General features: G+C 44.7%; 1 protein-coding gene across 8 annotated transcripts in view; it reads right to left on the bottom strand.

The window, feature by feature from the left end:
* LOC149325734 (vacuolar protein sorting-associated protein 33A-like) overlaps nt 1-27,791 on the bottom strand; it is a 98,201-nt gene that overhangs the window by 14,190 nt on the left and 56,220 nt on the right. For 7 of the 8 annotated variants that reach the window (XM_089563333.1, XM_089563335.1, XM_089563336.1 and 4 more), the window contains 2 exons: nt 27,568-27,647; nt 10,697-10,783 (listed from right to left, as the gene is read on the bottom strand). In XM_089563333.1, the coding sequence (XP_089419459.1) occupies nt 10,697-10,783; nt 27,568-27,647 (167 nt within the window). The remainder of the gene's footprint in view (nt 1-10,696; nt 10,784-27,567; nt 27,648-27,791) is intronic. The other variant, XM_089563334.1, reaches the window with a different exon arrangement.

Genomic DNA, 27,791 nt, shown 5'->3' with positions numbered 1-27,791 from the left:
AGTTCAGCCCGTACAAGGTTCTTCATCGGATAGGTGAACTGGACTATGAAGTCGTCCCTGAGAAAATGATTGCATTCGAGTGACGCTGCGTACGACCCGAAGTAGTCCATGTTGCCAGACTAAAGCCCTGTTATGCTCACTAAAGGACACCGTGTTTCCATTCTCGGTGTTTACTGCACACTGTCTGCTTTATTAGCCTCCAGCCACCTTATCTGCTCTAGAGCATCGGGTCGATGCTTCTCTGAGAGGGGATTAACGCCGCGAATCTGATCTGTTTGTTCATGCTTCTAGGCTGCCGGCACGCTGCTTTATCACTTTGTCCGTGATGCAAGACGCGCCCAGGATTATCTTGATTGATCGCATTCAGGCAGGGCTGATTGTATGTTCTTACAGAATGTTGCGGTAACTTTGGATGTCATAGCTCGAAAGTTCGCTATCAGCTTTAAAAACAGCAGAGCTGAGAGCAATCTGTTGAACGATTGGTGCCATAGAGTCATTCAGCTCTTTGTAAGCGCAAGTCAGCCCAAAATTTTCACTGTCTTTCTGCTCTCAGGATTGCAGTCAGCCCTACGTGACAGTATCATGGGTCTTCTGCTGCTTCGCACTGCATGAAACAATGCATTGTTGTTGAAATGTTACAATTGCGTAGGGAGGTGTGCCACCACCAACCAGCAAATAGCTCAACAAGCGCACAATTACACAATGTTCCAGCGCTGACGGCGCATACCATGCCAATGCAGCGGATGGTGCGAGGAGCACGAGGCGTCCCTTGGCCGGCAGGGGAACAGTGGTTGCAAGAAGAGCCCTTCCTCTGCCAGCACATGACCCACTGTGCAATGCGAGCAGGATCGCCTCCTCCATCTGCGGGTGGCGTCGTCCACAGTGCAGCTGCCGCGCTTTCAGTGTGCACTCTCCAGTAGGCCATCCCAGTGGAGAGCATGCTCAAACGGCGAACAGGCCTATCCAAGCCAGCCCACTTGATTCACTCCACCAGCACCTGCTGGCTCCATTTAAATACAAGATGGCGCCTTTCACACTGGTGGAAAACGGGTTGGTTGTGACAGCAGTGCCCGCTCGAGTCAGTATCAGACCAAAATAAATAACTTTTGGTTAGCAAAACAATGTGCTGAGTATAGTTGCATCGATTTTAGTCCAAGAGGTCGAACTTTTCGATCTCACAAAGTCTTAAATATCGATTGTGAAAATGTTCCTGAGGTGTGCAAAGGTTCCTCAGCAAAATCGGAATTATTCGAGTTTGAAAAATCGGTCAGCAACCGTAACCACCTCTCGGAGGGTGCCTAAGAATAAAAAGAGGATTTCAATCGCTCGGCTGAGTGGGACTCCACTGGAGGAACAGGAGGGCCTGGCACCAGGGGAATGCATGGGCACCAGCGAGTGCTGCTGAACTTGATCAATGGCTAGTCACCGCTGAAACCACATCTTGCTAGAGAGGAGTTTCCAGTCACAAGGCAAGCTCTTCCCATCATCAAAGAAATCGGCACCACAGAACCACTCTTCCCCTATTGCCACGAAGGGAGATGCCGCGACATCCCTTACCTTTATTAGTTTGTGCAAAGCAAGAATGCTCAGAAATTATATCGACTCATGTCATTCAAAGCATTGCACAGTTACTGGGGCAACAAGGGAACAAAACACCGACTGCGTTGCTTGCTGCAGACAAAATGCATCTATTTGGAATGTCGTCTTTGTTAGGTGCACGACTGCCGTTACAAAATTTGGTTATGAAATCCGGCCACGACCCTGTTGCTATGCATCCCTACTCACGAATGCCGCTTGTACAGGTTAGTTACCTTGAAACTAAGTGCTATCACGACAATAATGTCTGCCTATTTGCGATGTCGTGGCCCCCTGGTGTAGTGGATCATGTGACGTATGTTCCTGCTGCTGCGTCGTACATATTCGGCGCCGTTTGGTTCTTGGCGGTGACGTGGAGGTAAACCCAGGCCCTATGACTGAAGCGCAAGAAGACAAGCTTGACGCTGTAGCTTTAGCCGCCCAACGTCTTGAGGCGAGCAACTCAAGCCTTCTTGAATCGATAAATCAAGTCTTGAACCTCCACGTCATCCTTAGGAACGACCTGGAACAGTTGACTAAAAGAGTTAATGAATTGGAACGCAAAATTGAATCTCTACCCTCCAGTCAATCTGATGCGGATATCTCTAAAAAAATTCAGGGGAAAGTTGATGATTTGGAAAATCGCTCAAGGCGGTCGAACCTGTTCTTTTTTGGCATCGATGATTCTGATCCATCTGAGCCTTGGGAAGACTCGGAGCGGTATGCAAGAGAATTGTGCACGGATAAACTTGGCATTACTGTCACTTCCGTTGCCAGAGCACACCGCTTAGGGCGTCTTTCAACTGACAAGAAACATCCCATTATTGCCATATTTTATAGTGATAAAGAAGTAGAATCCGTCATTAGTCTTGGCTACAAACTAAAGGACACCAATTTTAGCATACCACGCGACTACTCTGAGGCTGTTCGTGATAAGCACCGCAAACTGTGGCAGTTTTCTAAGACGATAAAGAAGGAGGGGGACCGCATTCGTCTTTATTTTAATAAACTTCACGTAAACGACGACGTTTATCTCTGGGACACTACTGGCAACCGGGCTGTGCATCTAACTGAGCCTTCTACTAATTGACAACATTCAAATCATCATGGTGCTTCCGATTGTGCACTGCCAATCTTGCCGGGACCGAAGTGTTTTGTTATAGTATTGTAAGGGGGCGAGCTTGGAAGCGAATGCCGAAACGGGTCACCGAAGTGCCCTGAGGAGGGCGCGGGAAGGGGTGCCCGTAAAGCGACAGTACACATTGCTGGCGGGAGTCAAACTGGCTCCTCTCCTTGAAAATGAGGGAGCGTTTATTTCCCTTTCCCTTCTCCCCCGTGCAGCTTGGGTGCCGCTGAGACGGCGCCTGCGGTGTACTTCGCGTCCGCTGACTTGGGGATTCTCACATGTTTAGATAACATGTGCTTCCTATGTACTAACATCAGAAGCGTTACAGCGAAAAGTGGTGCCCTCTCCTCCCTCATCGACTCCTCTGAGACCTCGTTAATAGCATGAACTGAAATGTGGCTAACCCATTATATCTCAGATGATGACATCCTTTCATGCGAATCATGTTTTAAATTTTTTCGGTGCGACAAAAAGAACAGAAGAGGAAGTGGTGTGCTTCTTGCAATTAAGCAACAGCTGATATCTATACCAATCGTTGCCTCTACTTTTCTCGAGTGTGTATTCGTCTCCTAGAAATGTACTACTACGAACATTATTGCTGGTGTGTTGTATCATCCGCCTGACCTGTGTGATGGCTTTGCAGATGAATTTTGTCGCTTACTAGCCGATGTATGTATGCGTTTTCCGAATTCTGTCCTAATTATGTCTGGCGACTTTAATTTCCCAGGTATCAATTGGGAAACACTATCTGTTTCTCCAAGTGGTAAGGATGCGCACGCTTTCCTACAGACTTGTCTTGATTTTCACCTAACTCCACGCGTTACAAAGCCCACGCGATCCTCAGGTACCACTGCAAACATTCTCGACTTGATTCTAACCAATAATCCCCACGCTTGTTATAAAATATTTCACCTTAATGGTATTTCTGACCATGACATTATTAATGGGTGCATCAATGGCAAAATTATCGAAAGAAAAACTGCCACCAAGCTAATCAGCTGTTACAGCACAGCTCATTTTGACCAAATGTACCATGAATTAACCTCTTTTTCTGGGCGGTTCTAGGCTGAATCTTCATTCCGTTCCATTGAACAGAACTGGATAGTGTTTAAAACTACTCTAATTAACCTCATTAGAAAATACATACCGGTTATCACAATTGAGTGCAGAAAAAGTGCGCCCGGGTTCAGTGGGCGGCTGCGAAGAGCTAATAATAAGAAAAACGTTTGCATAGGCAGGCAGTTGCTAACAACCAGTTAAACACATGGGAAAAATACAAACAAAGTGATAAAAATTATCAAAAAATGCTTAAAGCTACCCGTCGCCAGTTTTATAGTGACGTTTTGCCCTCCATGCTATCTAATAACCCCCGTAGGTTTTGGAGCGTAATTAACCCTCATTCGCGTGCCGATTCTTTTTTGACAAGTTCTAATGGTGACCAGCTGGACGATGTCCATTCTGCTCAGCTCTTCAACAATGCCTTCTCATCTGTTTTCACTCAAGAAGTCGTCACCACGTCTCCAGTTCTCAACCCATTTCATGATTATTCTATGCCCCCAATAGTCATTAGAGAAGATGGTATTCTTTCGTTGTTAAGTAATCTTAAAATTACTACAAGCGCGGATCCACTGGGCTTTAACAACAAAATACTAAAAACAATACCTCACAGTATTTTCCAAGTCTTTATTATCTGGCTTTATCCCTCACGACTGGAAATGAAGGTTTTTCTTGTAACACAAATTACACATTATACCGACGAGATAGGAACTATCAGAGGGGAGGGGGAGTTCTCGTGGCAGTGAAAAATTGCTTATCATCTTCACTCATAGGTCATGAAGAAAACTTAGAACTTACATGGATACGAATCGGCAATGCGCCTCCCAAGGCGATCTTTGGCATATGCTATCGGCCACCTGACTTCATCCCATCCTTCTGTGAGCCCATAGATCAGGCCCTGACCGATACTGAAAATACATTTCCTGGTCTTTTTGTTTGGTGCCTTCAACTACCCTAATATCAATTGGTCTCTCAAATGTTTCGTCAGCCGACTCTAGATTACCTCCAGCAAATGGTATCATGGCCTACTAGAGGCGATAACACTCTAGACCTCCTGCTCACGTCATCCCCCGATAGTGTAACAGGTATAAACCTCCTGCCCGGTATCAGCGATCACAACCTGCTTCACATTACCATTTCATTAGCTATCAAAAAGCGATCACCCACAAGAAAACTAATCACGGATTACAAAAGAGCAAACTTTGAAAGCATTAATCCCAGACTTGATGAGTTTTTGGAAACTTTCCACAGTACTTATTTATCTCGCACGGTAAATGCTAATTGGGAGTTGTTTAAGAACACATTAGTCAACTTAAAAAACCAATACATTCCTACAATTCTGGTAAAATCTGACAATAACAACCCCTGGTTGAATAAGTGTCTCAAATCACTACTCAATCGTAAAAAACGTCTTTACAGGACTGCAAAGGAGGGCGACAATCCTGAAAAACGGGACCGGTACCACTTATGCGTAAAACAGTACCTAAAGGAGCTAGCTGAGGCTAAGAAGAAATTCCAAACATCTGACTTGCTTTTAATTCTGAGATCCAACCCAAACAAATTCTGGCGTCTTCTATCGAACAAATCCCGTCCTAGAAAAATCGAACTCGCAGATCCCGGTGGCGGCACTATTGACCCTGAGAAATGCGCTACCGCACTAAACGACTACTTCGTTGCTGTTTTCAGCCCTAGCATTCGTTCACACCCCATGACAGAAATAGAAATTTATGAACAGGGCGTATCAAATCTCATTAGCTCACTTCCGCTGTCAGTATCAGGTGGCTGTGATGAAATCAAAAGAAAACTGTTAAAAAACACTGCATCATTGTCGAGCCGCATACTCTGCCCGATGTTTTCTCAATCCCTGGACACTGGGAACGTGCCTGACGACTGGAAAAAAGCCAGAATAATAACAGTTTTTAAATCAGGTGACCACTCAAGCCCATTTAATTATCGCCCAATATCCCTGACTAGCATTCCTTCAAAACTCTTTGAACATATTAAAGCATCTAACCTTATGGCACACCTTGAATCAATTAACTTCTTCTATCCTCAACAGCATGGTTTCAGGAAACTATATTCATGTGAAACACAACTAGCCGAATTTACTCATGATCTATTGCAGTACATGGATGACCATTACCAGATCGATTCCATCTTTTTAGATTTTTCGAAGGCGTTTGATCGTGTCCCTCATAATCACTTGTTGCTAAAGTTGTCCGGCCTTGGTTTCACACAAAAACTGTTATCACGGTTAGAGCACTACTTGAAAGGACGTGTTCAGTGCACCTGCGCTAACAATTACACATCTCCTCTCTCGAGCGTAACATCCGCTGTTCCTCAGAGCGCCGTGTTGTCCCCATTACTGTTCCTAATTTACATCAATGATCTGCCCTCCAACATCAAATCTAAACTGGGATTGTTCGCCGATGATCAGAGATTTTCTGGAGGATAACAATATACTTTCACCTGCGCAGCATGGTTTTCGTAAAGGATTTTCTACGGTGACCCAATTAACAACGGTAATCCATTCCCTTGCTAGAATTTTAGACAAATCCGGCCAGGTGGACGTTATATTTTTAGACTTCAGGAAAGCCTTTGACCTTGTTTCACACTCTAAGCTTATTGAAAAACTTAAAATTATTACCCTTCCTCCTTTCATTATTAACTGGGTTGCTGCGTATGTCACTGACCGTAGACAGTTTGTTAATATTGATGCTTACTACTCCCATGAACTTCCAGTTACTTCCGGCGTCCCTCAGGGCAGTGTGCTAGGTCCATTGTTGTTTTTAATATAAATTAATGACATTGTGAGCGTTATTACCGAACCCGTCCAAATACGATTGTTTCCAGACGACTGTGTGCTGTTCAGGGAAGTGTCAAGCGAGGATGACCAGGTAACTCTTAATAATAATTTACAAAACATTCTTTCCTAGTGTCACTGTTGGGATATGCAGTTGAACGCTGACAAAACAATGTATATGAAAATAACCAAGAAACTTAATAACCTTTCTTTTCCCTACGCCCTCGGGACAGAACCATTAACTGAAGTCAGCGAGTATAAATATCTTGGCGTCACACTAACAGTCTAAACTGGAACACTCACATAACTAACGTATGTGACACAGCTTTTCGGAAACTTTGCCTTCTCCGTCATAAATTGAAGCACGCCCCGCCGAAACTAAACTTTTAGCTTATACATCATTAATAAGACCAAAACTTGAATATGCATGCGTAGTATGGGACCCTTACACCAAAACTAACATTGATGCTCTCGAAAGAATCCAGCGTAAGGCAGTCAGATTTATTTTTTTTAAGTACCGTACAACTGATTCCCCGACAGCACTAATGAAACAACATGGAATACTGACACTGGAACTAAGAAAAAAAAATTCAGCGCTTAAAATTTATGTTCCTTCTTAAAAATAACCTTCTTGCTCTAACTCCTGATCCGTACATAACACTACTTACGGCACGCCGAACACGACATCAACACGGTGACTCTCTAACGCCATACAGCACCAGAACTAATGTTTTTAAATATTCTTTTTTTCCTCGCACGATAACAGATTGGAACAACTTACCTCTGCCTCTTCTAACCAGCATTGATTCAATTGAAACCTTGAATTGCTCTTGAATATTTTTCTTGTCTGCTTTTGCCTTGCTGCAAGTCTGACATTTCATTTTTGCATATTTCATTCATTGACTTAGTTCTGTTTGTTTGACATTCCCAAATGAAGAGCTCGGTTTGCATTTCGTTTAGTCCTTGTTTTGCTCATGTTCTGTTGCCCAAAGAACAAGTGTTTTGAAATTATTATTTGCTATCTTCGTTCTGTACACTGATGTCATTTGTATGCCCCTCCTGCTTGGGCTGTAAAGGCCTGCAGTATTGAATGAATAAATAAATAAAATAAATAAATAATGATTGCATCGTATACTGCGCCACAACCAACCAGGACGACACGTGCACCCTCCAACAAGACCTAAACGCCATCTCACTTTGGTGTGAAACATGGCTCATGCCTTTAAACATGACCAAGTGTAATGTCATGGCACTTTCCCGTCTTTGCAACCAGATTAAGACCACCTACTACCTCAACTCTACACCTGTTGCCTACACATCATCATACAAATATCTTGGCCTGCACATGACACCATTGCTATCATGGATTACACATATTGAAACCATTTGCTCCGAAGCCTCACGCGTTTTCGGCTACATGCGGCGTAGTCTCTCCGACTCATCCTCAGACATTAAAAAACTAGCATATCTCACATTCGTCAGACCAAAGCTTGAATACACATCAGCCATCTGGAACCCATCACAATCATACCTTGCCGCAAACCTGGAAGCCATTCAAAACCGCGCAGCACGATTTATCACCTCGAACTATTCAAGACATTCCAGTGTCACCTCAATGAAAAGACACCTCGACTTGCCGTCCCTCGCATCACGCCGCATCATATCTCGTTTGTGCCCTCTTCACACATTCTATTATCACCCACGGTCCAGACATGAGCTACTAACAACACCACTACGAAGATCTTCCCGTTTAAGCCACAGCCAGTCTCTAGCACGAATCTCCACCCGCACCCTTGCAATGAGTAGCTCATTTTTCCCTCATGCAATAGTCTTATGGAATTCCTTACCCGAAAACATAGCCGAATGCACAGACAGAAAACAATTCCGTAATAAGCTAAAACTTCAGCCATCCTGAATAGACTGTCCCCTTTCTACTCTTTTGTTACTTAGTTTAGTTGCATTTCTGCGCCTTAGTGTAATTTTGTTTCTCTTGCACTTGCTTGTTTGCTGTTATTTCACTCAGATGTATTTCTGCATTTTTTTACTGTATCTTTTTTTTCTTGCTTTTGTTTTTGCTTGCCTTCGTTGTATTTATATCTTCCCCTTTTTCCACGTTCAAGAAATGTACATCATGTTAATTTGCCGCCCCCTTATGTAATGCCCTCGGGCGCTTAAGGAGAAAATAAATGAATGAAAATGAATGAATGGTGTATAGCCAAAGTAATTCCAATTTTCAAATCTGGCGTCCACTCTGATCCTCTAAACTATAGACCCATTTCATTGACTTGCACCTTCTCCAAGCTCCTTGAACACATCCTTCACACTCGGATCATTCATTATGTTGAAGATCATAACATCATATTTAAATATCAGCACGGTTTTCGCAAGGGCGTTTCTTGCGACACTCAGTTCGCCGGATTTACTAACGACTTACTTACTTCTTCGGATGCAGCAATTCAGGTCGATGCTTTGTTTTTAGATTTTTCGAAGGCATTTGATCGGGTTCCCCACCATCGACTACTTCTCAAGCTATCGCATCTTAATATTCACCCTCAGGCACTAGCATGGATTAAAGACTTCCTTTCATCTTGTGCTCAGTTCACTTCTGTTAATGGTTATAACTCTACAATGGCCCATGTCACATCTGGTGTGCCCCAGGGGAGTGTGCTTGGTCTCCTGCTGTTTCTAATATTTATTAATTGCTTACCAAATTGCATTCATTTACAAATTAGACTGTCTGCTGACTACTGTGTTGTGTACCGAACCATTACAAATGACTGTGACCGACAGCCCTTACAAACTGACCTCGATTCTAATAACACTTGGTGCCAGCAGTGTCTTATGACACTATATCGCTCTAAGACAAAGCTCGTCTCCTTTACTAGAAATTCTTATCGCATCCCAATCACATATTCTCTTAATGACATAGCAGTTGAGACAACTTCCACTTACAAGTATCTAGGTGTTTACCTTCAATCAGACTTAACCTGGAACTATTATGTTAACTTCATTGTAGCAGTTGCTAACCGTTCTCTTGGCCTTTCAAAACGTAACCTTCGACATGCTCCGGTGCACGTGCGTAAACTTGCTTATATTACACTACTTCAACTGAAAATTGAGTTTGCTTCCGCCATATGGGACCCAGAGCAAGCCTACATCAAAGATAACATATATAGAATCCCTGCAAACCCGTTCACTTACCCTCAGCAGTGTTTCCACGCCGTGACCATTCTTTCAAGATCAAACGCATCACATGTCACACTTCAAGATTTGCCAAATCATTCATACCGAAAACCATTATTGATTGGAACCGGCTGCCTTCCCCAATCACAACTGAAACAAACGCGACATCATTTCATGAACTTTTAAAAAATCAAAGCGATGTGCAGTTTTCTTCTAGTTCTGTTGTGCTCACCGTGATGTGTTTGAGTTTCGCTTTTCGTTCTGTTTATTCCGTTGTTTTTATTTTTGTTTTTTTTGTGTCTTGTTCCGCCACATTTCAATTCTTGCTGACTACCAGTTATTGCTCTTTTCTTGGTTCTTTTTTTGCCCTGTTACTCATGTTAGATGTTCCTTCTATGTATTCAAATTGTAATTTTTACCACGCCCTATGTGATACCCTTGTGAAGAGGGCCTTTAGGGGTATCTTGAAATAAAAAAAAAAAATAGAAAGGTGGGCAGGAGAAAGCAATCTGGGGGAATCATACTCAGGGAGTAGCTGGGCATGCTGGGGTATCACACACGAGCACACACAGTGAGGAACGTCCCTGTGCTCTTCTTTCCCAGTCTCTCTTCATCGGATGCTGCTCTTGCACAGACCCAACTCACAGTCCGTGCCACGGGCATGTTCTGCAGTGCAGTGGCAGTAAGGGGAAACCCTGGCTCAAGGTGTGGCGCTAACTTGAAAAAGTTTTTTTCTCAATTAAAACGGGCTCCAGTAAATTTGCTGGGAAAAATTAGAATGAAACTAGCCATTGGATATTTCCGATACCAGATTTTTCATACACATATTTTTACTAGGAATGCCTCGGTACGAAATGTACGGCCGAAATGAGGCACAACACAGAAAGTTGTGGGATACACTGTGTTCCAATGGAGTGGGGTCCCAGGAGGGGTGAACAGGGGGTAGCCCCCACCTGGAGTATCTCCCGCCTGTAGTGGTCCAGCACGCGGGGCTTGAGGCCGTTGTTGGCCACACTCTGCATGCAGACCAGCCGCAGCACCTGCAGAAAATGGCCGCCTCTGGTCACGGAATGCCATGTACATGCACAGGACAGCATCACCCCCCCCCCCTCCAAGGCACTTCACGCTGAGAGATCAGCTCAAAACGCTTTGCATGCACTTCAGAGGAGGAGGTGCACACACTTCTCCTCCCCTCCCCCACCAGAAATTGTGGACCCATGCAGTGCACGCCAGAAGCAATCCTGGCTACACGACTGTGCGAGCACACACACCAGCCATACAGGCCAACTGCACAAGGTGCCACGGTGCAGAGCAAAGGGAACAACAATTTTGCCAGAGAAATACCAATTTTCATTCAGGGCCAAAAACAGCGATATGCAGTGCTAAATAGTCGGAAACGTATTTTGCCCGTTCAGTCTTAATGCCTAATCCTGGGTATAGGCTTCGTCAGGAAGCACTCTGCCTCGTTTTGGCCTCCCCATTGTACGCGAGCACCAAATGAAATACTACCACAGTCAAGACCAAATATATCCAATTATTGACTACAGCAAAGAAAAAGATGACAAAAATTCAACACTGTGCTCCACTTTTGCCTGCGATGTTCAAGGCGATGCTTCAAGATACAATATCCTGTGAAATGGTCGAGGAATACGCGGCAACAACTGCTGATCACAAAGTGCTCACTCTGCAAAGTTCAAACCAACTTTTCTGTACACGCCACCATCTGGCGTCATCAGTCATTTCTCAGAAATATTTTTGGCTATGCATCATTCATATCAATCTATAGATATGGTTTTGGGTGATGACATCAACATAAATATGCTTTCAACTTCACAATCACAAAAAGAACTCCATTCTTTAATTCAAACAAACAAATATTCAAACACTGCTCCTTCTTCAAAAGAAAGCACTTCGTTGCATTGCAAATGTGTCCTATTTACATTCATCTGCACCATTGTTCACACGGTATAACATAATAAGCGTCGAAAAAATTTACGAGTTCCGTCTACTGTACTCACACTTATTTTCCGATGAAAAGTTTAAGAGCCTCATAAAATTCCTTTCGCATTTGCAGAAACAGAAAAGTGATTGTCGCACCCGTGGATCTGAGACATGGCTGATACCACGCAGACGTACAAATTATATGCTGCAGTCGCTCACGCACAACTTGCCGTGCTTGCTTAACAAATTACTGTCAGCAAATTTTCACTTAAGCGCATGTAATAGAAAACAGACACATGAAATTTTTTTCTCATCCCAGTTTTTGTGCAGCTAATCGTATTCAATGTATTTTCATTGCCTTTATGTTTTTCGTACTGTATACTTTCTTGTGGTGTGTTTTGATGTGTTTGGAATGTGTTTCGATGAGTCAATTTATGTGAAAGTGCTCAGAATTTTGTGTTGGCTATATGCTGCTGCCTTGTACGGGCATCAGGCACCCTCAAGCTGCCAATGGCAGCTTTTTTGCCTCATGACCCCCAACGAGTCGTTGGAAATAAAGTTTTGAATTGCAGCGAATGGTTTCTTTAGCTTAATAACAAAGCCCACACGCGTGACTTTAGAAAGTACATCCTTATTAGATGTGTTCATTACAAATACTGACACTAATTTAATAACCGCAGACATTGTTTACACAGATATTAGTGATCATCTTGGAATCTTCATGCTAGTTAAGCCCATGCATGTTAACAAAAGGAAAACACGAATAATTTATACACAGTCTACCACTAATAAAAACCTGGGTTCCTTTTGTCATGCTATTAGCCAACAGACTTGCAATAATGTTTTTGAGGTGGACAGTAGCGATACTGCTTACTATAATTTCATTACATCATTTAAAACTATATATGATGCGCACTTTCCACTAAAAAAAAATGGACGTGTCATCTAGGGCCACGAAACCTTGGGTAACGTCTGAGTTACTCCAAACAATAAAACATAAAAATAGCTTGTACGCACAGTATGTAAGAAAAAGAGATGAAAACTTGTTCAGCCAATTCAAAAAGTACAGAAATAATCTTACATCAAAACTGAAGATCGCTTGAGAAGCTTATTTTACAAATATATTTTGGAGCTCGACTGAACAAAGATCGGATCCTATCGGGAGGAAATTAAATTTCTTATCACAGCCATCTAACTCTGATCTTCCTGATAACTTTCAGCATGAGGGAAAGCGTATTTGTGACACTGGCTTAGCTGATACTTTTAACAACTTTTTTATCCAGCAAGCTTCTCAGAGTCAAATGAGCAGCAGTCAAGATTACACTGCATTCTTGAAAGGAAGCAACAGTTCATCATCACTTTTCTTTGCTCCGACAAACTGCGCAGAAGTTTTCTCGTGTATGAGTACAATTAAAAATAGCAAGTCAGTGGACACAAGCTGCCTCCAAATAGTGCCCATTAAACATGTTCTTCCCCTTATATGCCCAGCCATTAGGCACATTTACAATTTAATATTATCCACCGCTGTATTTCCGAAAGAACTCCAGACTGCTCGAGTGATACCGGTTTTTAAAAGTGGCGACAAATCTTTGATCCAAAATTACCGCCCTATATCTATATTGCCGGTATTCTCTAAAAGCATAGACAAGTTACTACATGGTAGAGTCCTGTCATTTTTTAACAAGCATGATCTCCTCCTTGACTCTCTGCACGGTTTTCGAAAGAATCTATCTACAGAAACAGCGCTACTTACACAAAAAGAAATAATAATAGATAGATTTCAAAATAAGGAGCTAGTTGCAGGCATTTACATAGATTTCACAAAAGCGTTTCATTTATTAAGTCACAAAATTCTCTCACATAAAATGGAAACCGACAGTATCTGCGGAAAAGCAGCAGACCTAATGGAATCATACCTCTCCCATAGAACAGCGTATGTAGACATTAAAAGCTCCTAGTCTTCAGTACAGAATATCTGCACAGCAGTTCTCCAGGGAAGCATATTGGGTACGCTTTTATTTTTAATTTATCTAAATGATACTGTGCATTGTGAACCTGATACAGTCGACGACCGAAAATTCGGACGCCTGATTTTTCGGACATGCTTGATTATTCGGACTTTTTCGCGGCACCGCGACATGGCCCATAGAGCCAATGTGTAAGAGCGCTTGAAATTTCGGACGCACCGCAACTGACCACTCGATTTTTCGGACCTCGTTCACACTCGCCACCAGTACCCAAGCCGCCATATAATGTGTACAGTGGAACCTCATTAATTCAGACTGCAGGAGATATCGAAAACTTGATCAAACAAAACGAAATTCCAGCTTAAAGGGAGCCTCTTGCTGTTACAGTTTCGTTTTCATGTTTGTGTTGTGGCGCCACCCGGTGCCGACGGTTTAGAACTTGCGAGGCAGCAAGGCAATAAAAAGGACACAGCTCTAGGGGCAGTTGTTCGTTGCGCAGTGGAGCGCGTGCATCATCGTTCGTTTCTTCGAGCCTAGCCGTTGACGGCGACCGCCGAGCCGGTCCGCCTCTCGGCATTGCTCGGTCCACCAACTCGTTACAAGTGGCGACGAGGAGAAAAATTCAAGTTCAAGTTCGTCTTTCCTCAGCCCCTTCTGCGCACGTGAGTTCTTCGTTGTTCTGACGAGTTCAACGCGCAAGAATTCCGTCATGCCAATGTTCGGCAACCTCGAAGCGTTCGACGGAGGAGGGGGAGATGCGTGGCCTTGCTACGTTGATCGCCTTAAAGCTTTTTTCATCGCGAATGACATTGCAGAAGCAAAACAGAAGTCAGTCTTCTTTAGTTGTTGTGGACAGAAAACGTATGCTCTCTTGCGGGATCTCGTGAAGCCCGCCCAACCGCAAGACAAAACCTTGCAAGAAATTCTTTCTGTTCTTTGTGACCATTACTGCCCCAAGCCATCTGCTGTCGTGCAGCGTTTCAGGTTCAACACGCGTGTTCGCGCGGAGGGCGAGTCAGTCAGTAACTTTGTGGCGTCGCTCAAAAGCCTCTCTGAACATTGCAACTTCGGAACTGAGCTTAGCAACATGTTGAGGGACCGCATCGTGTGCGGCATCAACGACACAGCCGTGCAGACGAGGCTGCTCGAGAAAGCAGACCTTACGTATGAAGACGCTGTACAAACTGCACTTGCCATGGAAGCTGCGAAGAAAGATGCCGGCGAGATAGCGAGCTCAAGCCGAAGCGCGCTTCCCACTTATCAAGTCGCGGCATCAAAGGGGCGTGTCACATGCTACCGCTGTGGTGACGAACACCTCGCGTCCGTGTGCAAGCACATCAGTAGTTCGTGCAATTACTGCAGGAAGCAGGGACACATTGCTCGAGTGTGCAACTCGAAGAAAAAGCACGCTTCGTCACGGAAGGGAAAATTCACAAAGCCAAATGCGTCCGCGCCTTCGGCTCGCAAAACTTCGTGTGGAACTCATCCAGTCAACACTGTTGACAACGACGTTTCTGCCGATGTGTTTGACATGTGGCCAGTCGACACCATTGTGCCGTCACCACCCTTCACCGTAACAGTCAGCGTTTGCGGTAAGCCGCTCTGTATGGAGCTGGACACCGGTGCGAGCGTTTCTGTCATGGAAAAAAATCGTCTTCAGGAGCTGCTACCGTCAGTACCTGTCATGCCGTCTGATGTACTCCTGCGAAGCTACTCGGGTGAGCTCACACAAGTTCAAGGTAGAGCGGATGTCACAGTGCAGTTTCGTGACAGAAAAGCAGTGCTACCTTTATTCCTGACTGGGGAACGTTCACCTACACTTCTGGGCCGGAACTGGATTCGAGCACTGGGCATTGAGATTGCTCGCGTGGAAGCAGACGTTCATGCTGTTTCTGATGTTGAGGACCTTCTTCAAGCGTTTCCTGAGGTGTTTGAACAGAGCCTGGGAACTTTCAAGGGTCCAGAAGCCACAATCCATGTTTCATTTCATTTCATTTCATTTTATTACCTTAAAGGCCCCTTAAAAAGGGGTGTTACATAAGGGGTGGCAAGAGTAAAAACACAAATTTACAATGACAGGAAAGTTTCTACGTTATCGGTGAAAACACTTGGGCAAATGATGATGGCAACGTTGTTCGGAAGGCCGTTCCAGTCTGCGGCTGCACGAGGAAAGAAGGAATTAGAAAAGGTGACGGTGCGTGATCGTGGACGGGCAACTTGTAGGCGATGGCTGGTGCGGTGAGATATGCGTGCGGGTGGAAGAATATAAGGTGCGATGTGCATAGGGCTGTGGAAGAATTTGTGAAATAAAGACATGCCGGCAATGCGACGGCGGAGTGATAAGGGCGATAATCCGGATGCTGTTTTTAAGGACGAAACACTGATGTCATAAGAGTAGGATGAGTGAATGAAACGAGCAGCGCGATTCTGAACAGATTCGAGGGCATTGATGAGATATGCTTGATGAGGATTCCAGATGGGCGACGCAAATTCTAGTTTGGACCTGACTAATGACTTGTAAGCTAATAACTTGACATGATGGGGAGCATGATGAAGATGGCGCTTTAGGAAACCTAATGTCTTGTTTGCTGACGATATTATATTAGTAACATGCAGGCTCCAAGAAAGATCGCTAGAAATAGTTATGCCTAGATACTTGTATGATTGAACTAGTTGTACGGGAACTTCAGATATTACGTAAGAGAAGGTTAAAGGATTACGGCGACGGTTAATGGACAAAAGTTTACACTTACATGGGTTAAGTTCCATTAGCCATTTATTACACCACTCCTGAACGGCATTAAGATCATTTTGAAGAGAAGATTGGTCAGCGGTGGTAAGAATAGCACGGTAAAGTACACAGTCGTCAGCGAACATGCGTATGTTAGATGTTACATTTGAAGGCAGATCATTAATGTATATAAGAAATAGTAGTGGGCCAAGCACAGATCCCTGTGGGACGCCCGACGTTACTGAGAGTGAGTTAGAGTTCTTATTGTTAACGGAGACAAACTGCGAACGATTAGTCAAAAATTCTTCGATCCACTTCAAAATATGGGGGTTCAAATTTAATCGAGAAAGTTTTATCAGCAGGCGTTTATGGGGTACTTTATCAAATGCTTTGGCGAAATCTAGAAAAATGATATCAGTCTGTAGATTAGAATCAAGGTTAGCATGCAGGTCATGAATGAATGTGGCAAGTTGGGTCTCGCAGGAGTAACCCCGGCGAAATCCGTGCTGAGCAGAATGGAAGAAGTTATTCGAATCAAGGAATGCCATGATGTGGGTATAGATGACGTGTTCCATGATTTTGCAGGGAATACTAGTTAGAGAGATGGGGCGGTAATTAAGCGGTGAGTTCTTGTTACCTGATTTGTAGACTGGAACGACCTTCCCATTTTTCCAGTCTATGGGCAGTTGACCTGTGAAGAGTGACTGAGCGAATAACAAGCACAACAGAGATGAACATATATCTTTGGTATTAATCAGTATTTTAGCGTTGATATTGTCAATTCCAGCAGAGGATGATATTTTAATGTTTTCTATTAGTGACAAAATTCCTGCAGAAGAAAATATAAGAGGAGGCATAGTATCTTGAATAATTGGGGGGTTTTGAGGAAATGTCGGCTCTGTTTCATTAGTAAACACGGATGAAAAGGCTGTGTTGAACATGTTGGCGCATTCAGTATCAGAGAAATTTGCACCTGAAGCATCAGTGAGGGAAACAGTGCGTGTGTGCTGGGGGTTAATGACTTGCCAGAACCTACGGGGGTTAGTTGACAACATTTTAGGCAGATCGGAGTTAAAAAAGTGCGCTTGGCATCTCGAATACTTGATAAATAAGTTTTTTCGGCTGCATAATATTTGTTCCAAGCGTTCTGACTAGGAAGCAACTTGGCTGATCGGAAAAGACGCTTCTTTTTATTTTCAAGACGTTTGAGTGTGTTTGTGAACCATGGGTTTTGAGGGTTATTTCGTATATTTATGTTTGGAATAAACCTGTCGACCAAATCTTCGATTTTCCTCTTAAAAAAGGACCAGTTATCATGGATGGATCTTTGATGAAAGCTGGATTGAAATACTGGTAAAAATGCGCGAAGTTCATTATTTATTGCTGTGTAGTTTCCTTTATCGTACAGTCGGATAGTTCGTTTAGAAGTTACGCGTAAGGGCGGTTTAATGGTGAAGCCGGCATGTATGACGTGGTGATCGCTGACGCCTGGTAGATACGTGACGGAATGAACGCATTCAGGATTATCCGTTAATATTAGGTCCAGGATATTAGCGCAGTCTTCAGTTACACGGGTTGGTTCGGATATAGTTTGAACGAGGTTAAAATTAAGGCAGACGTCTAGAAATTCATTAGCATCCTTATTACCTGTAGCGGTTAGATTATGCCAGTCAATGCTCGGAAAGATGCTGTACCACAAGATGCTGTACCAAAGTTTTTCAAGCCACGGCCACTGCCCTTTGCCCTGAAGGATGGGGTGTCACAAGAGCTTCAGCGCCTACAGAGGGAAGGCATCCTGGAGCCAGTCACTTCTTCAGCTTGGGCTGCACCAATTGTTCCAGTGGCCAAGAAGGATGGACGTGTCAGGATTTGCGGAGATTTCAAGATTACCATTAATCCAGTAGCTGTGATGGAAAAGTATCCAATTCCAAGAATTGAGGACCTGTGGGCCATGCTGTCAGGAGGTGAGAAGTTCACGAAGCTGGATTTGAGGGACGCCTACCAGCAAATAGTTCTTGACAAAGAATCTAGAAAGTATGTCACAATCTCCACACACATGGGATTATTCCAGTATACACGTCTTCCTTTTGGCGTGTCATCAGCACCAGCCTTGTTCCAAAGGGAGATGGAGAACCTTTTCCGAGGGCTGCCACATGTTGCAGTATATTTCGATGACATCCTTGTCACTGGCTCGAATGACTCGGAGCATCTTCGCAACCTCAGTGCTGTCCTATCTAGACTTCGTGATGTTGGACTTAAGTTGAAGTTCGACAAGTGTCATTTTTTCGTTCGACAAGTTGAATACCTCAGGCACATCATAAGCAAACAAGGCCTGTCTCCAAGTTTGAGCAAGGTATCTGCCATCCTTCATGCACCTGCACCCCGGGGCGTCAAGGAGCTTCAAAGTTTTTTGGGACTTGTGAACTTCTACAGGCATTTCCTACCAAACCTTTCCGGACGCCTCCGCCCTTTGCATCTACTTCTCATGAACGAGAAGAAATGGGTGTGGGGAAAAGAGCAAGAAAATGCATTCAATGTAGTGAAGCAGTTAATAACATCCGCTCCAGTCCTAGTACATTTCGACCCAGGGAAGCCACTGTGTCTCAGCTGCGATGCCTCACCGTATGGGATCGGCGCAGTTTTGGCACACAGAGAATCTGATGGTCGAGAACTGCCCATTGCTTTTGCCTCCAGATGTTTGTCTCGTGCAGAGCAAAACTACAGCCAACTCGACAAAGAGGCATTAGCCTTTGTATTTGGTGTGGAAAAGTTCCACCAGTACTTGTGGGGCAATCCTTTCACTGCTTATACGGATCACAAGCCTCTACTAGGATTACTGAATGATGACAAACCCATTCCAGTGCAAGCATCACCACGACTAGTCAGATGGGCACTGAAACTTTCTGCATACAAGTACAAGCTTGTGTACAAGCCTGGTCTGGACTTGGGTCATGCGGATGCTCTCAGTAGGTTGCCGTTGCCTGCAAACAACGTGGATCTACCTGCACCCGCTGAAATGTTCATGCTTGAACAAGCATACCCAGGACTGTTGTCACCTGCCATTGAAGCACAAGCTACAAAAAAGGATCCATTCCTGAGCCATGTAGCTCTTGCTGTCCTGCGAGGGGAAAAACTTCCAGCAGGACCAGAAGGAAATCCATTCACAGCAAGGAGCAGCGAACTCAGCCTCCACGAAGGTTGCTTGCTGTGGGGTTCCCGAGTTGTTATCCCAAAATCTTTGCAAGCCAAAATCCTAATGATACTTCATGCAGGGCATCCTGGCATTGAGAAAAGCAAGACAATTGCCAGAAGCCACATCTGGTGGCCGGGAATTGATGGAGACATCACTAAGAGTGTAAAGAGCTGTGAAACCTGCCAAGCTTACCTGCGTGCACCGCAACGCATTCAGCACACGCCATGGCCGTGTGCATGTGGGGGCCCATTCATGGGTCATACATTCCTGGTCATTGTTGACGCCTATTCAAAGTGGGTTGAAGTTTTTCCAGTGACGTCAACATCAGCGGATGCTGTTATCAATGCTTTGCGAACAACATTTGCGCAGCATGGACTGCCGGATCTCATAGTTTCCGACAATGGGCCTGCCTTTGCAAGTGAACAGTACTTGGAATTCTTGGCACGTAATGGAATACGTCGCATGCTTGTGCCTCCCTACCATCCAGCTTCGAATGGTGTGGCAGAGCGCGTCGTACAGACTGTCAAGAACAAGATCAAGAAGAGTGGATCTGGATCTTTCCAAACCCAGATTTCGCGGTTCTTATTTCATTACAGAACCACGCCACATGAAGTCACAGGCAGAGCACCGTGTGAAATGCTCATGGGAAGGATGTTCAAGACACCTTTGGATGTTCTTCGCCCAAATCTACACACTTCAGTGCTGCTGAGACAGTTGAAGCAGAAACTACAGGCCGATAAAGGGTGTCGTTCTTCTCCATTGCCGAATGTGGGAGACAACGTACTCGCAAAGAACTTTCGTCGAGGACCACCGTGGGTACCCGCACGTGTCACGAGCACTACAGGTCAGTCAGCAGCTACAGTCTGTCTCAGTGACGGTACTCTCTGGCATAGGCACGGCGACCACCTACGTCCTCAAGTCGAAGAAATCGTTGAGCCTACCACTGAACTATGGAGGCCTGAACCTACTGGAACACAGGGCGTTTCCAGCCACCCATCAACAGAGTGTGACACCAGCTTGGCTGTTTCTGTGGACTCTGACCTCACCGTGAGTGCCACTAGTGGCACAGAAGAGACAACTGTGAACGTGACTGGTGGTACAGAAGAGACTGCTTATGAACTCTCCCAAGTCAGCGTGCAGCACGCCTCAGTTGCGAAGAAGCACGAGAAGCCGCAAGCCAGTGCAGCGCTACTCTCCATAATGTTCTTCTCTTCTTGAACAAACTAATGGGGGAGGACTGTTACAGTTTCGTTTTCATGTTTGTGTTGTGGCGCCACCCGGTGCCGACGGTTTAGAACTTGCGAGGCAGCAAGGCAATAAAAAGGACACAGCTCTAGGGGCAGTTGTTCGTTGCGCAGTGGAGCGCGTGCATCATCGTCCGTTTCTTCGAGCCTAGCCATTGACGGCGACCGCCGAGCCGGTCCGCCTCTCGGGCATTGCTCGGTCCACCAACTCGTTACACTTGCGACGCTGAAATTCTGCGCGAGTCGGCACATTGCGCTCGCGTGTTTTCGAATTCGTACTGTCCTTGAATGTCTTCCGCGGCAGGAACTTGAACCGTAGTCTGAGTTCACGGAACTCATCTGTGCCGAGTCTTTAGTCCCGAACACGGAACGCGAATCGAAGCGCGCTTCGGGCGCGTCGCCGGATCTTATCGCGTCGCCGGATCTTATCGCGGCCGCGATCTGCTCCGGCGCTGCGCCGTTCGCGGAGGCCACGCGCGCGCACCGGAGCTTCCAAGTGCCGTCTATGGATGGCGCCGTGATCATTATCAACATTTTTCTCGGTCGCGATTTTCCGCTGTTCACATCGGCATCAGTATCTCCAGCTCCAGCCTTTCGTGGCGTGTCAGCATGCGTGTTAGCGCATTCGCCGTGATAGTGGCTTTCGCGTGCTGCCGCCGAGCTTCACAGTTTTAGCGCGATGGGCAAGCACCTTAACACGGCTGGGAGTTAGCTCTCGAACGGGGTCGGTAAGCGTGCGGCGGGCGGGAAATTCGATGTGGCCGAGAAGTGCGTCCGATGATGGTGCAACCAAAAGAGAAACACAAGCTGCAAAAAGCGCGCTTTCCGAGTCAAGCCGCGCGAGTTCCCTGAACTGGAAGAAGAGCTGCTCCTCTATGTGATGGAATTTCGGAACAACGGCTACGCGTTGACAGCAGACATGCTGCGCGGCTTCTTTTGGCATGAGCGTGCACCAGAGCGCAGCACCAGCTCAGGAGTCGAAATACTCCGCGAGTGACGATTGAACGTAGAATAAATGTCGCTCATTCCCTGGTTGGTGTGTTTTTACTTAAAAAAAATTTTTTTTTCGCATATCGCGTGTATGGGCCGCACCCCGAAAATTGGCCCTCGAATCTGGAAAAAAAAAGTGCGGCCCTTATACGCGTTTATACTGTATTTCGCGCGGCGAAATATAGTCATGAGGAGCTTTAGAATGTGTGCAATACAATTGGCCGCTTTCTCCGGCATAGTGGTAATAAGTTCGTGATTTTTTCGGTGAAATTTGATTTTCCGGACTGCCCGATTTTTCGGTCGTTTTCGCGGCCCCTAGAGAGTCCGAAAAATCGGTCGTCGACTGTAGTTCATTTGTATCCTACGCCGATGATACTTCAGTGTTCATTTAAGGGAAATCAGAAGATGATACTGAAGAAAAAGCAAGTACAACAATTGATGCATTAAATACATGGGCAAAAGCAAATTTTCTGAAGATTAATCCTAAAAAGACTAAAATATGCCGAAAGGGAAGGTATTGTTTAGGCCACTCAGTGTATGTTTGAACCGTGATCCTGTGGAGATAGTGGATTCTGTCAAAATCCTTGGTGTCATGTTTTCAAAACACCCGACTTGGAATGATCATGTTGATTACATAAGATCCAAAGTATCTTCAGCTGTCGGAGTTATGTCGCGCCTGCGCACCATTCTTCCTGTCAAAACTAGGCTGTTGGTGTATAACTCATTAGTGCTATCTCTCTTACAATACTGCATTATCGTTTGGGGTACCACTGGCATCACGAACAGGACCAAGTTACATCTTCTCCAAAAAAGAGCTGTGAGATGCATTGCTGGTGTTCCTTATTGTTTCGCTACGAGTGACCTCTTTTTAAAATATGAAATCCTGCCAGTCTTCGCATTACACGAATACAGGCTTTTAATGAGCTTCAAAAGTCCCTCGCGGAGCAATGAAAGTTATGTTGCTAACTTCGTAGAACTCGCAAAAAACACCCATATTTCATAAACCAGAAATAAAGAAATGTGGCTAGTTCCTACACCCAGAGCATATTACTCAGAATAACCTCTCTCTTATACACTGCCAGTGCTATTAAATAAATTAAACAAAGAAATGTTTGACCCTTTCCAGCATTCAAATACTGTTATTAAGAATTTTTTCTGAACAAGTTTATGCGATAATGCTGCATGTATTTTTGTGTTGGTACTTTTTGCTTTTTTTTTCCAAGGTGTGTTACTTCTTTTGTGCTATAATGTATAGCACAGAATTTGCACAGGTCATTGCACAGGTAGAAAAAGTTCAAAGGCGTGCTGTGCCCTTCATTTACAATAAATATAAAACCTCCGAATCTCCATCTATCCTTACGCAAACAAACCAGATGAAACCTCTCAGCATCTGAAGAAAGATAGCAAGAACAGAATTTCTGCACTGCTTATTACCCTTTGTAGGGCAATGGGACATATACACATGCCACTTTTTACGCCGCAGAAAAGGGCGCTTCAAAGGCATTGGGAAGCATGCATCCCATTTTTCACAGTGCTGCCATCTACCAGCGGATTCTGTAATTTCTCCCGGATGTAGTTTTGCTGCTTGTACGACAGGTGGTACTAGGCGTCCGTTCTTTGGAAAATTGTGTCTCCGTTCGGAAAAGCGAAGAAATTTTTTCTTGTGTCTCCAAACAAGAATAATTCAAGATGTCAGGTGAGCGTTTCCGTTTCTGTGCTTCAAGACAAAGCCTAGTAGCGTGTATTAATCGCGTTTTTTGAGGAATACAAGCAATACTTAGCCTGAAAATCTTTTATAAATAGGACCACCCTTAGAAAACAGCATGAAGTACGCTAGGCCTAACTTCCCGCTTTTCGTTGACGATGTGTTGAGGGATACGTTATTCAAACTTTTATATTTTGTTTTGCTCTTTAAAATGCAGATAAACGATTTCTGACGGCAGAAGAAGCGCTTGAGCTATATTTTAGCCTTCCTGACGACCCCGCGTCGAGTGACACGGATGAGGATACAGACGACGACTTCGTACTCGAGCTCGCTCCGCCGGACTCGGATGACGAAAGCGGCGACGATGGAGCAGCGGCTTCACCAAGCAGACCTAAGAAGCGTAAGGCTACTTACAGCAGAAAGACCAGAAAACAAACGAAAGCGCCTGAAGTTTCTGCTGAAGAAGAAGACAAAAATTTCAAAGAACTGCTGTTCCGACCGAAGAAACCGAAATCTACCGCGATGCAGATACTCCAGGAGCTTTCCCTAGACAGGGTGAAAAAGGACGTAGAAGAATCGAAGAAGGGTTTCCTGGATGTATTCTTCTCGGGCAAAACTCACAAACCAGAATGCCCGCTAAGAACTATAAGAAAGAGGCACCTGGCAGGCTAATGTGAGCAAGTTTTTGCAGCTGCAACTCAGGTGTCTGCCGCTCGACGACCCTTTCCTGGTGAAGAGTTCCACAGAAGCCATCGATGCTTTTAAAGGCATCGTCTCCGCCACTTCGGCGTTTTCTATAGGCGTCGAAGATTTGTATTACTCGCTACCGCATGGAAACCTGCTTGAAGCTGTTCAGCAGAAGATTGCATCCACCAACGAAATTAGCTTCCAGAATTCCTCCGGGATCAGCACCGATAACTTCATTACTCTGCTGGAATTCTACCTCAATTCGACAGCGATTTCCTTCCAAGAAAAATTTTACGTGCAGAAGGACGGAATTTGCATACGTTCTGCTGTTGCACCCATGCTCTGTGACATATACCTGTCTGCCATGGACAACCGGATCAAGAATAAGCTAACAGGGACGGCAAGTGTAAAAATTCTGAGGTATGTGGACGATTACTTAGTCATCCTCAATGCTTCATCAGAACAGAATTTAGAAGAAATGGTGCCAGAGATAGTAAATTTGTTCACCTCTGAATCTAAAGGCGTAAAGTTCACCTGGGGATTGCCACAAGCAAATTGCATTCAGTTCTTGGATCTACAGGACACCTTCGGTCAACCTGGCTGCAATCTGTGCTATGAGTACAAGCCATGCACGAAAAAAAGTCTTCTTCCCTATGAAAGCGCCCACTCTAAGCTCATAAAAAGGGGAATCGTTACAACCCTTCTCAAAGCAGCCCTCGACAAAAGCTGCCCGCACTTCATAAAAAACAGCTTTGAAGGCCAGATCTTCCGTCTAGAAAAACCAGGTTACCCCATTGACGTCGTCAGAAGTGTCTCCATGAATCTTCTACAGAAGATAAAACAAGGCAACAAGGATTTCAACTTTACCGCACCTACACAGTGCATGAAAGTCATTCCGTATTTTCATAGAATCTCACATAACTTGAAGATAAGCCAAAGATATGATGTGAAGGTCCTTTTTTCTGCCCCCAGCAAGCTGTCTGGCATTTGCTTCGTCCTGTCTAGAAAGCATGAAGCATGCAATAAGAAACATGCAAAACAATACGTTGAATGCGCTACCAATGTTGTATACAGCATTCCTTTGTCTTGCGGTACCGTATACATAGGACAAACAGGAAAGTGCGTCAACGGGAGACTGCGTGAACACAAGAGGACGGTAAAAAACAATGAAAAACGACGCCTTCCCGAGCACGTCTTCAGTCACAAATGCAAGCCATTGCTTAGAGGCACCACGATTTTGGCACATGCAAAGACCAAACTTCAGAGGGAAATTATTGAGGCATTTTCATATCACTAACTCCGGAGATAAATGCATTAGCACTGCATCTCTCTTACTTCTTAACAAAGAGGTGACTTTTCTAGACGGGCACTTGTAAATTTTGCTGCGCCTCAGGCTTCCATTTTATTTCGGGTCGAACTGTTGTTGGGTGGCCTAGCCTTCGATTCTTGTTTGAAATTTTTGTTGTAATGCGTTTTTTTACCCTGTTGACGGGCTGTTTTTTTTAGTGGTGTGTTTTGCTTTTTTTGACACTGCTTTTGCTGCGATGATTTGTTTTTACGCTTTGACATGCCTTTGGTTTTGACACTGCTTTGCTACAATATTTTTTAATGTCACCTATTCTCATTTATCACCTCATGATTCTCCTTTCCTTCTTGATAGCAGTGCCGGGGGTCGTTGGAACTTTTGATGCAATCAGGCAGCACCTGTGGTGGCGGTATGCTGACGTGAAATGCGCATGCGACGGTTTTTATCACTGTGTTTGACCGCTAGAGTATAAATGTGTAGCTCTCTATGAAATAAACTAGTTGGAAGTTGCGCTTTGTACATAGTCGGTTGTGTTCCCTTGTTTTCGTCCCGTCTTTCGCGCAAGTACGCACTCCTTTCAAACACCTGGATGGGTGGAGTCGACAGGTTTGGCCAGAGGAGAAATGCGTATCCGGCAGACAGAAGGTCTAAGAAGTCCCGGTGCCGAATTTTCCACTTTCTGCTGGACGCAGCAGCAGTGAATGCTTTCCTCCAAATGAAACAAGACAATCAAATGAGCTACCTGTGGTTCCAGCTCGTCCTCGGTCGCCAGCTGATAAACGGCCAAATCTTCAAAGGCTCTAACAATACGCCTTATCAAGCCAACAAACAAGGCACCAAAAACGGCCAAAAAATGGTAGGAGTTGAGGACGAAGTCCAATTTTTGGGAAATGGACACCACCCTCACAAGGTCGTGAAATGGAGGCGCTGTCGCTGGTGCTCGATTGCCAAGAAAGAAGCTCGCACCAGTCCTTTGTGCTCTGCATGCAATGTGCCACTTTGCGCGACATGTTTTGGGCCTTTTCATGCTGGTCAAAAGTAAACTGAAAGCCCTTGAGAGGCAATGGGGCAAATACGTCCCACTTTCTGAAATTCCATTGAGTGTCAGTGGGACACATATGTCCCACTTTTTCTGAATAAACTACTTGTTCTTATGACTTGAAATATCGTGCAAACTATTTCTGTTGGCTTCATTTTGACAAACAACACAACATTTTCCTCAGTTCTTGAAAAAATATACCTTGCCTTACAAAGGGTTAATTCAGGGAAAGTTTGGCATCTCGGCAACTCCTTATGTTACTCCATCATCAGCTTGAAAAACGCAGCACACACACAACTACAGCTCAACTCCTCTCTTCGCAAAAACAAACTCCCATAAGTTTTCATTTTTCCCTAAAACAATCAGTGATTGGAACTCACTACCTGAAGTGGTTTTTACGTGCGCTAAAGTCAAAGAGGTAATTATCAATGTCTTTTAACCACTGAAAATGCCCTTCTGAAACTTGCATTTGTGACTATTTTAGATCTGATGAAGATGTACCTCGGAGTGCTTTTATATCTGCATGCATGAATTTTAAACATATGTATGTTCGTAAGCTGCTATTTGTTCAATGCTTTGTAACCATTTATTGTACAATTTGCTTTTGCCCTCCCTGCTTGGACCAAAAAGGTCTGCAGTATCATGTAAATAAATGAATAATAAATAAGAGTCAAACAATGGCTGTGATGTCACAGAGGGGTCACGTGAGGCATGAAAAATACAATCGGTGGTTCTACACAAGTTGTCATTCCAGCTCTTGAGGAAGGCTGCCTTCAGCATTGCAGTGGATTGATGAAGCAGCGATTGTAATGCAGTTTTCCATGTCTATAACCTCTCTTTGACATCACAGCCATTGCTTGGCTATTGAAACCAAAACAGCATGAGAGAAAAATTCAAAGATAAATTATTCAGCGGTCGCAGGCGAATACCACATGGTGATTCATGCATCATTACTGGGAAGAAAGCATGCCACTCCTCTCATTTCCCCCCAGTGGTGTCCACAGAGGCTGTCTGACCTCACCTTGACAATGTCCTCCTGGCGGGCAATGCAGTCCTCGATGTGCGGGTGCACCTTGTCCGTGTCCACGCCATTCATGAATTCTGGGGGGAGGGGAATAACCACACTCAGCTGACAGAAGACACAGCCGTGTGCCCAGAGAGTGATCATCTCTGGGGGCAGCCCCTGCCCTGATGACAGGTGCTGTGCATGCACGAGGTGAGGGAGGAAGCCTGGCTCCCCTGAAT

The sequence above is a fragment of the Amblyomma mixtum genome, chromosome 10 (assembly GCF_055824585.1).
Source record: "Amblyomma mixtum isolate Tamu chromosome 10, ASM5582458v1, whole genome shotgun sequence".
Taxonomy (NCBI): domain Eukaryota; kingdom Metazoa; phylum Arthropoda; class Arachnida; order Ixodida; family Ixodidae; genus Amblyomma; species Amblyomma mixtum.
The sequence above is the reverse complement of the archived record's forward strand: the minus strand, read 5'-3'. Positions and strand labels throughout refer to the sequence as shown.